Raw genomic sequence first — 20,317 nt, 5'->3', positions numbered from 1 at the left:
TCCCAAACTCATAAATTAACCTGCTAAAATATATTAAAGGGCATGTGTTCTGCAGTAATAAATATTATGGTAAGTGGTGTTGCCAAGCATATGTAAACTAACCTGAAATTCAATGCAAAATTAGTATGTCCATGATGTTTGTTTTTTCTTCTTTATGTGTTACTTAAAATAAGCCTACCTTTGCCAAATGCTGCTCTGCATTATTACTCCATGATGGACACACAGTACTGTTTATGCGGTAGCCGCAATGATAGCTTTGTGCACTCCACCCACTGCACCATGACCATTTGTCCAACCTGAGCTCAAAAGCCCCAGTTCCATCGAGCCAGCCAAGAGCTAACTGAGGGAGGACCAAGCTAAGCAGCCCAGACAGGACTATCAGCAGCTGGATAGAGAAGGTGGCTGCAGGACATACAGAGATCACCGCCATGAAAAGAACCAGCCAGACGCCTACCAGACCTACTCCACCCTACCACCAACCAAGCAGGCCACCTACAGCTCCAACCCTGGAGCTAGACAAAGTAAAAGAGTTTGAACACCCTGGAGGTAAAGAGGGAGGCATTGTATGCAATATTCTAATGATTAAAATTCAGCATAGTCTCTATATGTAAAGATTATTCTACAGCTTTGTATCTCATATTGATATCTGTTAGCAGTCAGCTGTCATTCAGAATCTCACATTACTGGAAATAGTACCAAAATCCTGCTCACACAGCACATACAGAAAAGAGGGAGAGCTTGACATCCCATGGTGAGGCCTAATTTATATGGGAGTCAGGGTCTTCAAAACAAAATAAAATAGAATATGCAAGCCATATCATCCCCATCCACCTTCTTCACAGTAAATGATTTTGTTAAATACTGCATGTATACCTAGACATGAAATGTATGTTTCAGATCTTCAGGGCTAAACCTTGGTATGTTCTAATCTGACATTTAAACGCCCACATTGCAGTGCTTACATAATTATTAAAGGTATATTATGATTAAGTAGTATACTATTTAAAACACTGGACTGTAATGGGGTTAGAACTTGTATCTGTTACATTTATTGTTGTTTGTGTTCACTTTGAAGATACTTCCCATCATTTCCTGGGAACGCTGAACATGTTCCAAAAGTTTGAGAACACAAAACAAACCTTTATGTAACAGGCACAGAATCCTTAGAATTCCAGATGAGCATTCCAAGTACTAAGAGCTCCATCTAGTGAATCATACATAGCCAATAATTTGTGAATCTCTCCTGCATATTTTGGTATAAATAGGTAAAATACTAACACTTTGCCGATTGCTGGTATAAAGGTATATCACCTGTTCCCCTAACATGCCTGCAGGTTGTGGCTCGCAGGTCACTAACCTTCATAAATCTGCTAATAACAGCTTAAGCTATTAGCACATAGCGTAGGTGCTTACTCAGAGGAGCGGAGGTGTGTACACTAATGGAAGCTAAGATTTAATAGTGACTCACAGAGTCATTGCTGTATGTATTGGAAAACCTGTCTTATTTTTTCTAATCCACCTACTAATTTTACCAGTGTTTGTAACAGACAAGCTCAGATTGGCAGATTTAAACTGGCCACACACATTACAATCTGAGTAATGATAGATTTGCCAACTGTGTTGTACAAGATCTTGTTAGATACCATGTACATTGAATGGGTTGTTGAGGTAGCTACTTGCACTACATATGTACTGGTAAATCTAACAGTAACATTGTATTATGCATGGTTCTATTAATAAAAAGAAACTGTGATCTGAGCATATTTCAGATAGAACCAAGCAGAAAAAGCATTTTTATTGCTCCATAGCATTAAGATCAACATTCGCCACCTCCTATATTACCTTAAACAGCAAAAACACAATGACCTATTATCAGATCCTAATATCTCAGCCATGGGTCTTTATATTTCTGATGTCTTTTTTTTTTATTTTGATTACATTACTGTTATAATATAACAGTGATTAGACATTTTTTATTAAACCCAGCCCTTAGTCACTGTGCGTGCGTTTTGCTGTATGGAAGATGCTGAAACCAAGTCATATTCAGATATTTACAATAATTGCTTTGAAAAATACACATAATGACTTTTTTGTACATTAACACATACCTTCAATATTTTTATTTAACATCTGCTAGAGGTCCAGCTTAAGTTTTTTAAATGGTATGTGACTGATGGAGCATTACTTTTTATTAGCAAAAATGCTATATATCAAAGCAACAATTTTCTGTAGCAATTTTTAAAGAAACCACAGTTATATGAAATCACCTATGGATATTCAGTGATAACAAACTATGGTGATCTTGCTTCAGAGGCCCAGATGTGCTCCTTTTGGGACCCATCGTCTTCCCTTTTATATAGAACAAAGAAGGAGAAACCCGTCTTAATTTCAGCCTGCAGTTCAAAGACACATAAATGCTTCCTGTGACAGACATGTCTCCCTGAATTGGCCTGATTCATTAAAGCTCTCCAAGGCTGGAGAGGATACACTTTCATCAGTGAAACTAGGTGATTCAGCAAACCTGGAATGGATTTCCTAAAAGTCATTTGCTATTTGTTAGCAAATGTTTTCAATCCTGGACCAGATCCATTCCAGGTTTGCTAGATCACCCAGCTTCACTGATGAAAGTGTATCCCCTCCAGCTTTGGAGAGCTTTATTAAATTAGGCCCTATATGTCAATGGCTGGGTAGTGGTTGGAGAACCAAGCTTAACTCTTGACTTTTACAAAAAGTCAGAATTTGCATATCAGTAACAGTATTATGCAATCTATTTAGATTACAGGTACATACATGGGTAAAAAAAATGTCATTTTTAAACGTTGTCACTGATAAGCAGTGGAAAGACATTTAATGAGCTGGAAATTTTAAGCAACATGTTGTGATAACTCTCGATAACCTTTAGAAATTAGGAACAGTTGCTATGACAGTTTTAGAGTAATAAAAAAGCATCTTGTTACAAACACAGCTCACAAGAAAAGCTAAAATATCCAAACTGGTACTGCAGCACAATGGGGTTTATCATGCTGAGCTGTAGTTCCCAGTACATTGACAATTCATTATGTAAACACTGTTGACATGCTTGATGTGATTGTGCATGGTTTTATTGTAAGAGTGTCTGATCCATCGGCACAGCGAGGGCTGGCGTATTGGAACATTTGATTCTTGTGCATGTCTGAGCCTGTCAGGAATTATTACATCAGACCTGTAATACTAGGCACAATACAGAACATTAGGGTGATTCCATGCTTCTCCTTCCAAGTATGGATTTGATAGTTAACTGATTCTTTAAATAATTAATCTGTGATTGTATGTGACCACTCACATGACATTCTACTTTTGTATTTCACATTTTCTTCCCTTACATGAACATTTTAAAACATATTAGCATTTAGTTTTGCCATTAAGAATGATTTTCACTCACCCATTTTCACAGTACAAATAAAATGTATAAATTTTCTTTGTAAATTACAATATAGTCTCTTGCTACATCTCAGAGCTCTCTTTTCTTATACATGTAAAGCTCACCCCATTTGAACAGCTGCTTGTAGCCAGGTTCATCCTTGTGGGGTGTCCTTACAAACTCACACAACATCAAAGAACTGTTGTTTGGAAGTTTTATTATAAAATCCCTAAGCAAAAATAGGAAAGGGTGAGGGTAGCAGAGCAGTACAGGATAAGGTCCAACTTCTTGCAGTAATGTAAAGTTCCACACACAATTGACATTTACATGCAGATCCAAAATCAACAATAATACATTCAAAAGCAGAGTAAGCTTTACCCTAAAGTGCAAGTCCCCAATTTAAAGCGCCTGTGGAATCCTGCCTTTAGGGTTCTAGATTCCAGCCCTGGCTTTGTTAAGCCTCCTAGGCCTTCAGGGCTGGCTGCCTTGCCATGACCCCAGAAGGCCACTCTTCTCTTTGCTCCCACTTCTCTAAATATTTAAACACTTGAAAGCTTCCTAAAAAGGTGCCAAAATAGCCTATAGGTCACAAAAATACTGCGTCAGGACAGTGATTGGGTATCATCCATGCCCCCACAGTGACCACCTATGTTTCCCAATAGGAGTGAACAGTGGTATCTCTCGATTGGGAACAATCACAAAATTTTTTAGCCGGATGGTTCTGGCCTCTCAGTGTGTTGATGTCTTGCTGGCAGCTCTGCATAGAGGGGCGATGCATGTACCTGTGCACAGGAAATTGCGGGTTCATGCACGTATGTCTGTTGTGTCACCAGTGGTGCCAAATAGTCTATTTAGGCCTGACTGTTGGCTGTTGATCTAGCTAATTACTGACATGCCTACATGACATGTATCCTGTTCTGTATCTCGGTTTAATCCAATTTTCTGCCTTTGCTTAGTTTCTGATTCTGACTTTGTTTATTATTTGGTGATGCACTGGTTGTTTGTTGTAGCTCTGAAACTTCAATGAGTTCCTGCTTGATGGGCTCATCATTGCTCAGACCCTACTGTCCTGACCCTATGTTACCACTCCGCCTGCAGAATTTTACACCATTCTCAGCATCCCTTGCACAGAGGCTGTGCACAGCTGAAGAGGATTCTGGAGTAAGTGCTGGAGCCAGTCTACAGATTGTTCAGTCCTGTCCTGCCATTGGCTGTTGGGCCTTTTTTACCTCCCTGGCAGTATTCCCAAGTGTGGCTCAAGGTTAATTTTCAGTACCAAAAGCGAAGCAGTAACCCCGAGCCACATTCAGGGTGGTTTTGTAAAGGACTTACCTAGTCCCGACGAGCCCACAGCCTCCTCCAGCAATGTCCTGGCCTCACGTCCTCGGTTTAATCAATAGAACGTATGAGCGCGTGGGGGCGGTGCGCTGGGGGGTGTGACCGGGCAGGAAATTTAAGCAAAATGTACCGCTTTGACATTCAAAATTACTCATATATTCAGACCGACAGGTAGGTTAAACCTCTCCAGTTCCAGACTCAGGTTGCTGAATCTTCAGTGCATATCCTGCCTCTCGGCCAGCTAGATGTCTGTTAGGACTTTCTTTGTGACCTCGGCCTATTACCTGACTCTGCTTTGTCTGCTGCCTGTCCTGACCTCGGCCTGTTACCTGACCTTGCCTTGCCTGCTGCCTGCCCTGACCTTGGCTAGCCCCGCTGTTTTCTGGCCTCATCACCATTCCCAAACGGAAGTTTTCTGATCTTAGAGCCTGGGGCCGCGACCTGATCATCCCCTTTCACAAAAGCAGCCTGGTGGCCACTAGGGTTGCACTCCTTGCAGGGTACTCTGATGAAGACCCGGCGGTCACCTAGATTCTGTGACTCAGGTAATCCTGTGTCACCTGCCAGGGGGAGGCAAACTGTAACACCCTATTTTCAAAGACGTTTGGCATTCACATCTATATGTTTACATGTGCTACCTGTGCCCCCATCAACTGCTTGTCTGACACCCCTGCTCGCACATCCTACTATTTTCTGCTTTACCAGTCTAAAGTTTTGAACATTCTCTGCAATCACGGAAAAGATTTGTTGATCTCCATACAGTGGAGGAGTAAGTATTGCCACCCAGGGATATGAATTTTCATAATGAATATGAGTTATTCATAGTGTGTGTCAACAAAGGGGGAAAAAAAAGTTTGAAAAAATGTAGGCACCTCATGTAACAACTTGTAAACTGCAATATTTGACTTTTTTGTTATAAGGTGTAAAGGTAAATGGCCCACAGCAAAAATAGGAATTAAAGGAAAGAAAAGAAACTGGGGATGATACATCAATTTTCTTAATTTCCTTTTATACAACAGATGAAACTAGAGATTTCTAAAATGAACTGCAAGCTTTATACAGCAATATACAGAATACCACCACAGTTATATTATACAATAACTGTGTAACTAAATAGATCTTTAGAAATTTTAGTTTAAAAAAAAATTCAGACAACATTGGGTTCAAAGTTTGCGGATCTAAGCTTCATGGCAACATATTTTAAAGAATACCACCATCCATGCCATGTGTACCAAACAATCCCATCATCTGTTTTGGATGTGTAAGGTCCTTTGTAGTAGAAACCATTTAGATTAGCAGAGTGACACCTGGTGGAAATATGAAAGAAACATATAACAGACAGGATAATCATTTATACCTCCTTATATACCATCATTTTATTCATAACAATATGTTATATACACATATAAACTATAAGATTTGTATGAATTGATTATGCAATACTTAGGATTGTTACACAAAATAATATGTAAATCCACAGAATTCCCACAAAAATGGTCAATTGGTGGTACCACCAGACTTGGTGGTAAATGCTTTTAAAGCGAATTTTCCTTTAGTTATATACTTAATATGCTTAAAATACTAAAGTTTGTCTATAGGTTAGCAATGCTTGCTTTTGTTGGTATCATCTTCCAAAAATTAAAAAAAAACATTTATTTTGTGCTTAACTCTGAGATATTGTAATGAAAGTCCTAGACCTCTCATTTCTTATTGGGAAATATTTCATTTGTTTTATTTTATTTTTTTACCCATATGCAAGGGTAATTTTTCATGCCTTTATTCTTTTTTGTGTAGACAGTTCACTTAGCGTAATGAATGTGGTGATAAATCACTTTGCAAGGAATACCCTATCACATACAAGGAGTAATGATTTTTTATTTCCCATGATTGGGTGGCTGAAGTCAGTAAAGCTTCATTAGGCTAAGTAAACTAGGCTAGCCAAAATTTCCCTTGCATGGATATAATTCACTCTGCTAAGTGAACAGCCTATATGCTTTTAGTAAGTTGTCCGCATTGTTTCTATAAATTATAGCTGTAGCAAACTTACAGTGACCGTACACTTGAGATCACACTGGCTTTGTCACTCTGCATTTTGCAAAGCTAATATAATGCTAAATGCAATGCAAATAGAAAGCATTCTGATATATTGGCCGAGCTGAAGTTTTAAGGAAAGCCAACGTGTTCAAGTCTAACTGAACCAAAATGAGCTGCCCTGCAGATACCATTTGGATGCAGTGAACTTTCTGTGTGGGAAACACTAGAAGAGCCGCAATATGAAGAAAGTATATTTCTATATATATATATGTATATATGAACATTACCTGTTATACCACCATCCTCCTTTATCCTCCTCAGCACAGTTCTCCTCATAGTTGTCATTGTCTCGATCCCAAGTGCTGAATTTCATCCCATTGTGGTTTGCCCACCATTGTACTTCTGGGTTAAATCCTCCAGTGAGAGAATCTCCAGCTGTACCTGAATACGCTCCACAACTAATCTGGTAACAGCTCTGAAGACAGGAAAATAAATTGTTGCAACAAAACTAAATTAATATATTTTTCTTAAAATGTAGTTTATTCCATTTTTGTAGAAAAATGATGATAAACTGTAGTGAAAAGTGTTGGAATTATAAAGGAAAAGACTAAAGCATTAGGCAAAATGGGACTTGGGTTTCAGTTGAAGATACTTTATGGCTGCCTTTGAAGGTAATCCTTTTAGCCCAAAAGCTTTTTTGTATTATGCATGAGCAGGACATATTCACTCTATACCAAGTGCTATAAACATCGGCTTGATTTTTGTTTGAGGAGCCTATACGTACATAAAGACTGGTGCCCTAAAATTTGTCTCTTAGTTCAGGCTTCATCCCCAAGTCACGATCTTCATTGCTACATATGAGGGGATGCTGAGAGGTTCTTGGCTTTGCCCCCTTCCAGATCACTTCATCCCAAGTGTTTGTGACATCTCGATGTGAATGTCCTTTGCTGACTTTCCCTGGAGAAACAAAAACTTCATGATGGCCCGTAACTCCAATGACGTGAAACTTGCTTGTGTCTCTGCCATCACACGATCTCACTAACAGAAAAAACAGTTTTAAGAATCGCAAAAGTAGGAAAAGTCTTCAAGTGCTCAAAAACCTACACTTCACCAATCTCTTGTATTACCTCTTCACCAGCAACTCTGAAGCTTTTATATTCAGCAGTTCGTTTTTGTTCTTCAAAATCCTGAAGGTCAATTCTTAAAGTGTAGTCATCTAGTTACAGGAAAATATCATAATGATAAAAAATATTTAAATAAATATATGTTACACTTTTATACTAGTAAGTTGAACTCTAAATGCACAAAAATACAGTTGGATATGTTGTGTCATATGTCATGAAAATGAAGGATTGTTATCTATATAAAGAATTTCTTTCATTTTTCTTGTAGTGCATTATAACTGGATGGTGTGACCTTAATGAGATGATTACTTCAGACAACAAGCTCATGTACAAACAAATGTATTGGCTGCATAATTTGGACTTTATTGCTGTGAAAGGTCATTTCGCTTAATATATGTTGTAGTGGATAAAACAGTTCCCCGATATCATTTGTTCACACATACTATACTATATTTGAGGAACATACTATATTTATCAACAGGTCAAATCATAACATTTAGTCATTTTTGTCAATTTTGATAGCAACATGCACTTTACTGAGGCATGCAGTAGAAATATTTATCCAATGGTACCTTGGGGTTTTAATTACATATTTTTTCCATTTTGTTTTTGTTTTCTTGTTTTTCACCATTGTAAAACACACTTTTGATGGCTATTCCATCATTTGAAAATTAAAATGTTACTTAAACAACATAATTGTATTTTCCTTGAGTAAAAACAGCTGGGAAAATCTTTTAGATGTGTTCATCTTCATTTCAGGCTGAAAAGCAACAAAATGTGAAGATTTGGTGGTGTTTCTTTTGTAACACTCACTGTATGTTATGATTTCCTAATCAGACATATTGTTATCAAAAAGTAAACAGGACTCATTTCACGAAAAGGTTTAGCAAATGAGAATTTTTTTAAGGAGTATTAATAATATTTGTTTTGCTTTCACTGTGCTGGCCACACTTTGCTAAGTGACATCACCTAATGAAGTCTTAGAGCCCTTCCTATACCAAAGACAGGCCACTCATACAAAGTAATGCAAAGACCATAAGTGGGAACTCTAAAGTTCTTGTACATCTTTGCCACCTATCATAAAAAAATGTATAAGAAGTAAAAATTGTTTTAAGTGCTTAAAATTCTGCAGCATGTTCAGCACCAGCAAAACATGTACACTATAAATTACTTAAAATCTTTACATTTTTCTGTAGTGTTCAGCTTTATACTGATTTCATTTAGAGGTCCACTGTATAGACAGATAATTGCCATTATTGTATTCTTTTGGGGGATATGCAGTGGAAAGCCTCACAATCATCCACATTTCTCCTGTTTCTTAGAATGGAGTAGTGCTGTCAGTACAGTAATTGTAGGTAGCTTTAGATGTCTTTAAGAATATAAAAGTTTAATAATGTTTTACTAGATGCAAAGCTCCATGCATGATCTCTCAGCATAGCTGAACAACAGCTGAAACTGCTGAAACTGTTACTTATGCTTGTGGATTCATAATCTACAACCCAGCACAAGTATAGGTGTTTGAACAATTTGATTACCCTAATTCTACCCCAGTTCTTCTTCTTATTGGTAATGAGATGCATTGGCCAGCTCCTTTCATCCAATTAGGCAGGCTGGGTGGGACTTTGACCCCAATGGTCTACCTATTATCTGCAGTTATATATTGGCTATATCGGAGAGTTCCCATCTACATTGGAGTGTATGATTTATATGTAAGTTTTCATAAGTGAAGCTTATGAAGTAATCTTCAGTTATTTGCTATTTGCTAGCAAATGTTTTGAATCCTAGACAAGATACATTCCAGGTTTGCTGGATCACTCAGCTTCACTGATGAAAGTGTATTCTCTCCAGCCTTGGAGAGCTTTAATAATGATATGCACAGCCTGTTTTCTAGTCTGCTGAAGCACCCAGTGTACTGACTGACAATTTAAGAAGCAATGGATAGCAATACTTTAATGTCATTAATGGGAGGCAGAATAAAAGGTCTATGAGCAGTAATGTACAATACCTTGCAATGTCAAGTAGTGCAAGTTGTCATTTCCCAGCCAGAATTCTCCTCGTGCTGTAGCAAAATCCCCAAATCCTTGTTTATATTCAGTCCAGTTCCTAATGAAGGAAAGCTAGGCATTTATATTGCTTTAATATGTCTTCAGTTTTAGCTTTATGGTATTTAAAATCTATCCTAGTGTTTCTGAACTAGGGTTCATCCAGAGGTTGCTAGGGGTTCCTTGAGCAATGAGCTGTTTGTGACTTTCAGGTCAGTTTAATAGATACCATTGGTCTTTTTGGCTATCTGTAAGGGTGACATTCTTTTCACTGGCCAGCAATGTAAGAGATATTCCTCCCACTGATCAAACTAATGTACTGTGAGTTGTGGATATAGTAAATATAACAGGGGTTCCCTGAAGAGGGGCTCCTTCATGTTAAAAAGGTCAAGAAGCACTGCTCAATCTGATAATGTATGGTAGGTAAGACGTTTTTTCACTTTAGGGAAAACTATATGGTTTTTTTTAGTACAAGTTTATTTAGAAAGTTGGATTTGGAGGTACCATAAAAAAAGGAAGTGAATGTTGGTGTTGAATGTTTTATGTATCAAATTTACAGCCCTTGTATCAAAACTTTTAATTCCTTTCAATTCCATAAATGCCCAATGTCTTTGCCAATCACATGTCCAGCACTGTGCCAACTGCATATCTAAATAAAGGTTATGATGGAACCAACTCCAGTGCAGAAGAGTTCAGTTCCACAATATTATATAAAGCTTCCATAAAACTGTTTGCAGGGCATTATGTGCTTATATAAGGCCCAGCAGTAGCTGTTCGGTTGTAGCTTGCCCTCCCTCATGGATATATCATATAAAAACATATGACATATAGAGACACATGAACTAGAGACAAGGAAGATGCAGTGCTCCCCTTCGATTCAGCTGTGTGTGTATTCTGAACAGAGATGAATACAAAAGAAATAAAATTGTACTGTCATCGCAGCAAATAGATAAAAAATTGCAGGGTTAGAGTTCCACCTACTAGTGCAACTCTTATACAACTGGGAGACCTGAGTATTTCCACTCAACTGATATCTACTACCGACATCTCTATAACATAAAATATACCAAATATCCAGCAAGTAGAGTGGAACTTCACATAATGGGCACAAAAAGTCTGCAGACCCAGCAACAATTTGCTTTGGGACTGAACCTGTATTTTAATAATGTTTTTAATTTTTCAGAATAAATCACGTTGTGTTTAAAGATGAGACGGTAAATTTGATAAATCTTCCATTTCCTTTTACTAAAAAAATATTATAGCTATAAAAAACCTTAATTTCATAAAATGATTTACCTATAGAAACTTTGGCTTCCATCTGAGCGTCTCTGAAAAACTGTCCAGCCCCCTCCATCGGACATATCACAGAATGCATAAAATGATGTATTGCTTTGCAATGGTTTAATTCTGTAAAAGCCACTCTGTTTGTGTCCATCGTTGTAAATGTCTCCACAATCTGTACAAAAAACAAGAAAAATGAGTGATAGAGCTTAGAATAGTTATACCAAATTGTGATATGGAGGGGTAATAACCCTTGCAGGACGCACACAGAGAGGTTTGTAATGGTACCAGTCTCTTTATTATGATCCAAAACAAAATAGCTTCCTTCAGCACATACTGTATTGAAAACAAATGAAAAGGACAGCTTAACATCAGCATCAGACTAACTTGTTGTTGTATAGTGTTGGCAAATATTTTAGTATTTTTTTAATATATCCTGATACAAAAAAAGCTTCCTTTGAATATTGAATATGACTAATAGATTCAGGCAGGAAAATCAAGTTGTTATTAAATAATTTTGCCCTAAAATTATTATCCAAAAAATTTGTTTTTTTTTAAGACATCCCATAGGCAAAGGCAAACAAGATGGAGTAGTTAAATATAATTTGCAAAAGTGATGAGCTATAAAAAAATCTTACTACTTTGCCATAAATTGTTCCCTGTGGCCAAGAATCTGCAGGTTTACAAACAAAGAAAAACAGTCTTGATGTACAGAATGCAGTTATCCTCAATTAAAACTATAGTCAGGTCAGCAAAATCATCAAATGATCATTGGTGGATAAGGTGTACTGTATACTGCACCTAATTGCTCTATTAAATGTATGTAAAATGTTAGTTAAAAACATGAAAATAGAATAAACGTACCAGCATAGCTTCGAATATCTCCTAGATTGATAACTATCATCTCATCTCCCCGATCCATGAACTGCAGCTCCTTTTCTCGTAACAGATTCTCAATTTTTATTTGCTGCAACTTTGTTTGCTGCTCAAGAAGCCTCACTTGGGCCTTCAGTCTCAGTTGCTCTTGCAGACAAGCATCCAAAGCCTTATATACCAGAAAAAGACAGGATTTATTACGAACCATATCAACTAAACTAAATTATTGTGCATACAACAATAATAATATGAAATATTATGCAGTCCCAGATAGCATAAGCATAATACCAATTCCAATGTTGGATGTACTGTATTTCAAGTACCTTCATTTGACCTTGTATCAGTCTTTTGCAGTCCCTGTATAGCAGGGCTAGAATGTGAGAGGAAGAACCAGTACAAGGGGCAAGACTGTTCCGTAGATGACAAGAAGCATAATGATAGGAAAAAAGAGATGAGCTCATTACTATGCTACTTCTCCCTTAACTGTTCATTCACAGGGTGTGACAGGACAAGACAATCTGGACTCAGAGGGAGTGGGTTGAATAAAGTATGTAAATATTATTAGCCAGTAATTATATAGCGCCAGGATTATACGTGGTAAAGTCCATTGGCATATTACTAACTGTCTTTAAAGGGGCTTACAATCTAATGTCATGGTGTCATGAGCATGGTCTAAGGAGAATTTTTGAAGGAAAGCCAACTGTATGTTGCAATGTCCTCTGGTCAGAATGCAGGTTTAGCCTCGTTAATGGGAACACAAATCCATATCCGGTGAATGTTTACTGGTAACATCTCAAGAGTTTTAATGACTGAAAACAGACCTCCAAAGAATTGCTTACATGTTTGTACTACGCTCTCCAAAACCAACAGTTTGGAGACATAGTTGGGTCATATATGAACCACAAAGTGTTCCATGAGAACTTGCTGTGAACTAGACAAGCCATCCCTATTTAATTTGGTATTCTAGTACATTTATAATCTATAATCCATCAATATATGAACCAGATTTGTTTTTTTGCAGTTTTGTCTTGTACATTTTGTTTTGTCATGAAAAACTATTTCTTGGATAAACAATGTGGTAACAGAATAGTACAAAAACAAAAGCTGCAAAATAGAAAGTTTGTAGGATTGTTAATGTATACGATCCACGTATATTAGACTGTAATAATGACATACAACTATGGTAGGGACATTAGATTGTGAGCCTCTTTGAGGGATGGCTAGTGACATGACTAAGGACTTTGTACAGTGCTGCTTATTATGCCGGCGTTATATAAATCCAAGCCAATAATAATATTATATTGTCCCTATTTGCAACACAGGATAAAGACAAGTGTAGAAAACTAAATATAATAAAAAACAGTATAAAACAATGTACAGTATAGTCCAGGCATGGGCAAACTATGGCTCGCGGGGCGTATACGGCCCAATGAGGATGTTTCTCCGGCCCTTTGGGTGTTCTGCAGCTCTGGCCGGTGACCCCCTTCCCCTCCCCGAGCAGGGTGAAGAGTCAGTTTCTTTTTATAATATAAAAATATTATTTTATCATATTAGGGATCGGCTCATCCCTGCACACAACCCCGCCCACTCTCCCATCACAGACTCTGAGCTTGCGATTGGAGAGTGGGTGGGCAGTGTCACTGCACACAAACCCGCCCACTCTCCCATCACAGGCTCAGAGCTGCGATGGGAGAGTGGGCGGGGTTAAGCCATCATGACGTCACGTTCAGGGGAAGTAATGGGAATCATGGAAGACAAGAAAGCACTATGGTATTTTGGGAAAAAAAGTTTTTGGAAGGGAATTTGGGATAAGGCAGAAGGGGGCATCTTAAATCATTTATGTAGGAGGGGGAAAAGTTTGACTTTTTCTTTGAAGTTATCACTGGTGTGAAAATATCTGAAAAGTATGGATGAGCTGATCCCTAATATGATGAAAAGACAGTTTGCGGGTTTGCAAAGCTTTCACCTAATTGAGGCAGGAGGGTATAAGTTTAAAACCCAAACTGGGTCAATTTGACTTGAAAGAATAAATCATTTTATTGCTATGAGCAGTTGGGGATTTTTAACCCCAGAGACAGATGGAAAAGAAATGTGGGGAGTAGATGTCACTGATCGAGGAAGAGTTTTTACTTGCGTTTTGTGCAGTCTCTGTGGATTAGAGCTAGAAAGAATTCCTTTCTTGGCCTAACAGACCTCTGTATATTAATACACAGATTTGAGTAATGTAAATTCGTACATAGATCTGTCTATTCATACAAAGATTTGTGTGATGTAAATTATTATTAATAATAATAATAATAATAATAATAATAATATTTTAATGACAGAACCCCCAGCAAGAAAAGAGGAAGAAAATCCAATATTGATATCTAAATTAAAATCATGGGTGATACTAGCAGTCTGAAGCAGCAGTGCTATAGATCTTACGCCAGGTGTGTCAGGTTATCCTCACATACCAGTAAGTGCTTGCTACTTTTTTTATTTTTAAGATATAATTAACTATTCTGAAGATCACCTTTAACATAAAGAAACCCTCACTTTTTGACTTCAGCTTCACTTCACAAGAACTGCATGTTCTTTTAAGTTGGTTAGATTTGAGGTCTTAAAATTAGGACATTCACTATTGAATTTTCCTTTTTCCTAATAATAATATGAAACTTAATATTGCTGATTTAATAATAAAATGTGCCTACTATGGGGCGCATGACAAGAGTTGACAATCCAAATCTAACAAAGTTTTGCCCTTAAAAAACTTTGCTGGAATAACCTTTTTTTTACTATACAAAATTTGCGTGGGTTTCCTCCGGGTACTCCAGTTTCCTCCCACATCCCAAAAACATGCAGTTAGGTTAATTGGCTTCCCCTCAAAAATTGAGCTTAGACTACATTAATGACATATGACTATGGTAGGGACATTAGATTGTGAGCTTCTTTGAGGGACAGCTAGTGTAATATGATGGTGCTATATAAATACTGTGTAATAATAATAATACTAATAAAAACAAAAACTTACCCTTGAAGGCAGTCCAAGAAAGGCAAGGATGCACACAAAATACTGTAAAAAGTAAAACCATTCCATTGTAAGAAAGCTAGAAAACAACAACAATAATGGCATAATGTTAATAAATAGGAAAATAAACTTCATCAACAATCTTTAAACTGTATGTTGAACCAAAACTTTTTTTTTTAGTTTGAATAGGGAATAAAAAGGTTAAGGTTAAAGTATTTAAGCCATCTGTGTCCAATTTAGGAAATGTATCTTAACGTCTTGTCCTGTATACAGAACAGAAAATTGGAGGAAACCAACACTTTCATTCAGATCTTGGTGCATTGTGCTAAACATGTGCATTAACAAACAGTTTTAGTGCATTAGTTTGAATCGCAGTAAGATGGCCCATTGTGTTTTATGTATCTGACAATGCTGCTCCTCCATATATATGGTGTGTATTATTGCCTAGGGACAGGTTGTGTGTGGCTGGATCACCACATAAAATAAAGGGAAAAAACTATAAAAAAAAACAAATGCAATCACCACTCTACAAAAGGACTGGTCACTGCCGTATATTATATTTTTGTTCTTGGATTACAATATGTTTTAAATAAACCCCAACTTTGCCAATGTTTATAGACATCTTGCTATTTGCCAACTGGGAGAAAAAAATCTAATGTTGCAGAACACTTTGTTCCCATTGTTATACTAAGTAAAATGCCATAAGAGGAATATGGAGAATGCCACCTGTCAACTCTCCTTCTGAATATGCCAATAATCTGCTTGTCAAATATTAAACCTCAAAAATCAAGACTCCTTCTGTGGTCAGTGACTCAGATAAGACAGAAAGGCAACTAAAAATTTCAGGTTTAAACAAAGACAGCATATATGATCCTCAGCAGTAACCAATATTTTATTATACTAAATAGGTATGCCTGGAATATATTCTGATTACTTACTATTGGGTGCTGCACCTAATGCAAAGTTATGCTGTGCACATGCAGATCATCCCCTCTCCCTAAATTCTCTCAGCAATTACTCACCTTTCTTTTGCTGCCCTATTGTACAAATAAAAAAGGCCTAATAACTCCAGGTATGAAGAAGAATGTGCTTACTCCAAGTGACATCATCAGTACATGGGGCAGAGTGAGAAGCTTCAGCAAAGAGCTCAATTTCTTTGGGGGTTTTTCAGACCTCTGCGGAGAGACTACTCCTTCAACACAGAGATCAATGAAAGAGATGTGCCTAATATGTATTTAGCTAATTTCAGGTTTTAAATATTCAAGCTCTTTTTCTCTTCTTTTTGTGGAAAAAAAGTGAAGATGTATGCCATTAATAATATAATTTTATCTAAAATACTAGAAATACTTCTAAAGCAGAGCAATTCATAAAATGCAGAGGAATTTTATGAATGGTACATCTGCTTCAGCAGTCCAAGGTAATGTAATAGATAATAGACAGAGAGGAGCCCAGATGGGAATTCACATATCTGCATTCACAAAAATCCAATGTACCTGATTGGAACATAACACAGACCAGTTCTTTAGCAAATTAGTCTTTGCATCAGTGATTTGTATGAAAGTTTAAAAGTATTCTGTTTGGTTAAAATGGTTTCCTTGCAGGAGATGCCACAAAGACTTGATGTATTGATTTGGCCCTTCGAGCAATGGGTTGTACTCCTGATGTCGAAAAAAATCAGCACACGCACGCCTGGAGCAAATTTCCAGGGTGTGGGTCACTTTTGGCACATATGCTTCCCATTTAAATTAATGTTGCAATAGCAGACATCATCTTGGGACCACAGCTTGTTTCTGTTATTTCATATCTTTCTGGTTCACTTGAAACACATTCTCAAAGCGAATTTTAACATTATCCCCAAGCAGAATATTAAATGCAGAGTTTTCCATGGAAGTGACATGGTCTTACTATATACACTAGCTGGAAGAAATGAAAATTAAAACCTAAACTTATTATATATTTTAATTATTATTCAAAATCTGAGGTTTTGGAAATTGGTGAGCTATATCTAGCTATATACTTCCCATTCTTTTCATGCATTCCTTTCAGAGGTGAGCAAAATTTCAATGCTGGGCTGCTCCTTACTTGCAAATATTTATTCCTTTCTGTATTCTCTCAGTATAGGGACAGTTGGATAATACAGAAGAAGCTTGTGCGCACCAATAAGTCATAGAGTTATTGCCATATGATAGGGATATTAGATTGTGAGCCCCTTTGAGGGATACTTAGTGATATGACAATGGACTTTGTGAATCGCTGTGTAATTTGTTGGCACTATATAAAAACTGAAAAATAATAATAAAATGCACACTGATACTCCTAAATTAGGTCTGGCTATCTAATCTTTAACAAACTCCTAAAAGTTAGAGAGTTTCTGCAACTGTATGTGTGTTGTGTTTAGCCTGTGGCTTGTTAAGTTTGAGTTTGAAGTGAGGTTTGTTTGATTTCTGGACTCTTGATACCTGCAGGATATGAATTACACTCTTTTCTTTAATATGTTTTTTAAAGCACAAGTTAGTAAACTGCAGTAAGAACTCATATGGTAAGAATTTGCTGGAGATTTTCATTCTTATGTAGAGTTTTCATATATTTTACATTCAGCATCATTATTTGGGGACCCACCTTTTGTGTGTGTACAATGAATTTATATGCACGGTTCATGAGCATTTTTGTGTATTTCCATTTGGAGTTCTGTGCCACTTTGTTGGGTTCTGACAGCCATTAAAATATTGAGTAAAGATTACATTGCTTTGGATGGGACAGGCTCTTTTGTCTTAAATTGTGTTAAAACACATTGTACATGGTGTTTTCATGAGATACCATTACAATCAACTAGAGAAAAAACACATCTGCAATACTTTGGCCAACACATGGCGGCACAGAACACACACTATGTGAACCAACACTTTAAAAAAAATTCTAGTAAAACTGTCTACATGCATCAACACATGTTGCAGAGCATGTGTTAAATCACAAAGATGTAAATGGGAGCTTTTCAATAAAAGTAACACACTACAACACATAGCTAGGAACTATACTTAAATGGTATGTTTACAGGAAGAAATGACTGGACCATGGGACCCTGTTTGAGAAACAATGCCTTAATGTAAAGGCAAAACATCATTTTTGGAATTTCGATGCTGTGGGGGTCTCCATTAGGAGACCAATTCACCCAGCTACTTTCACTGGTGTTGTCACTGAAACAGAATGTGCGAGCAAATCCAAAATTTTAGGGAATTTTTTTTTACCTGGTTGTTCCAGGTAAAAAATAAAGCAGAACTAAACCCTTACTTAAAAAAAAAATTACTATCAGGCAGGGCTTTTATTGCAGAAGGGGCAGGCAAAAAAAAAAATAACCTTACCTGCCTGATCACCATTTTTAAATTAAACTCACCTGTCCCCATTCTGTACTGAACAGTGACAGGTAAGTGTCCCCATTACTTCTCTTCTGAATTTCAGCCAATCGATTGGACAGGCTGGGATGATGTAACTAATGTGCCCATGTGTTCATTCATCCCCTGGGAAATTAAGGATACCCTGTACATCCTGTCATCTTGCACATGCATATCTCAGTGTATTTTTTTTAAAAAAAGATATTGATCAGGCAGGTAAGTGTGTTTTATTACACATCACCTGTCCCTTCTGTACTTTGCCTGATCACAATTGTTTATATAGTTCCGCTTTTGATTCCAAGGGTAATTCCTGTCACTTTTGGAGATTCTTTCTAACTTCCTGTTGCATCTCTAGGACAGGAAGTAAAAGGAAATGTATCTAATGTACACAAAAAAACAACAAAAAAATGTTATTAATATATTTTAATGTTTCTGTACAAAAATAATAAAAAGTTTTGAATATATATGTTGTAGGACAATAAAAAAAATTCTATTTCTAAAATCAGATCAAAGCTTTTGTTGAACTCAGTAGTATCAGATCTGTAGTTCTCCGTAATCTAGAGAGGCCTTTATTATTAATATTATTATTAATAATAATAATAATAATAATAATAATAAAAAATGAATTTATATAGCGCCAACATATTGCACAGTGTTGTACATTAGATAGAGGTAGCAAATGACAAACAGATCCAAACAATGACACAGGATGCTGGTTCTTATGGTACCTACTGCCTCATACATATATTAATGATTTTGAACAGCTCACTCTGCAATGTACTGTTATTTAACAATTCTTTTCCAGAGTAGTACATCATGTAAGAAGTAAAGCATTATAAATGTCAAGATCCCAAGTTTCCATTATGACCCCAGTAACAATTGGTGGTGACCCGCAGGCATATTATGACAATTATGTGCAGAAAGAAAATAACCTTACCCTCCTGTCAGAATGTTGTGCTTTTTCTTTCTTTGTGGTGTTGTGTCTCGCTGCCTTTTCCAAACTTCTGCTGTCTTTGCTGCTGTGTTGAGTAAGGCAGTAAAACAGTTCTGCTGTGAGTCAGGGGCCAAGAATGTCTTAGATTATCCAAATTTACACGAAATACAATGAGTGCATGACATAGGCAGGAGGTTCTAATACACCAAGGGGAAACCATTACATCAAACCCTAAGCTTATACACACAGTATTAAAAACACTGTACAGGATGAAAAATAGTGGTTATGTACATGTATCATCATTTGTATCGTCTGGTTTTCTAACAATTACAATACTGCCAACATCCCCAATATACATTAGTGAATACAAAAACAAAGACATTACAGGACTTTAATGGCAGTAAATATCATAAAAATATCATAGATTTTTTATTTCCTTCATTAAAAGTGACAATTAAAATATGCATGCCTCTTCCCATAGACCAAATTTCAAGAAGAGACTGATTGACATTCGAACATATATAGGCTAAATACATTATACATATGTTGAGATCATCTGACACGTTTTGCAGACTATGTCCGCTTCCTCAGGGATGTAATTCGTACAGATAGTAGGTGTATCACTGGAAAAAGTTGTTAAAGTTACGGGTATGGCAATTCCCTTGGTATGGAGACAGGCAGAAGGTGGGAATAAAATCACAACATACAGAGATGGTGGTGTCCAATATATGTTCTCCACAGTAAAATTCAGTCCTTCTCCAATTATTATTAGTGATGCCCACTCTATTATGGAGTTTCGACAAGCAATTGTCTTCAAAAACTAGATTTATTCAAATAATTACATCCATAACAGATTTATATTTAAGTTATAAAGAGAACCGCCATCCTC

At 36.8% G+C, this 20,317-nt stretch overlaps 1 protein-coding gene across 1 annotated transcript; it reads right to left on the bottom strand.

Annotated features, from left to right (window-relative positions):
* Positions 1-3,600: 3,600 nt before the first annotated feature.
* On the bottom strand, positions 3,601-19,523 carry FGL1 (fibrinogen like 1). Its single transcript, XM_072406166.1, has 8 exons — positions 19,432-19,523; positions 15,109-15,184; positions 12,084-12,264; positions 11,235-11,394; positions 9,902-9,999; positions 7,900-7,988; positions 7,060-7,247; positions 3,601-6,045 (listed from the first exon to the last, which is right to left on the bottom strand). The coding sequence occupies exons 2-8, from the start codon at positions 15,172-15,174 to the stop codon at positions 5,886-5,888; spliced, it is 942 nt and encodes a 313-aa protein (XP_072262267.1). The 5' UTR covers positions 15,175-15,184; positions 19,432-19,523; the 3' UTR covers positions 3,601-5,885.
* Positions 19,524-20,317: the final 794 nt, after the last annotated feature.

This window comes from Pyxicephalus adspersus, chromosome 3 (genome assembly GCF_032062135.1).
Source record: "Pyxicephalus adspersus chromosome 3, UCB_Pads_2.0, whole genome shotgun sequence".
NCBI lineage: Eukaryota > Metazoa > Chordata > Amphibia > Anura > Pyxicephalidae > Pyxicephalus > Pyxicephalus adspersus.
Note: the sequence above shows the minus strand (reverse complement) of the source record. Positions and strands in the feature narration are given on the sequence as shown.

Coding starts and splice junctions, on each gene's coding strand:
- FGL1 (XM_072406166.1), bottom strand. CDS start 15,174: ATGGAATGGTTTTACTTTTTACAGTATTTTGTGTGCATCCTTGCCTTT. Junction 7,989..9,901: donor GCACTACTTGACATTGCAAG/GTATTGTACATT, acceptor TCCTGTAACTAG/ATGACTACACTTTAAGAATT. Junction 7,248..7,899: donor TCAGAGTTGCTGGTGAAGAG/GTAATACAAGAG, acceptor TCCTGTCTTCAG/AGCTGTTACCAGATTAGTTG.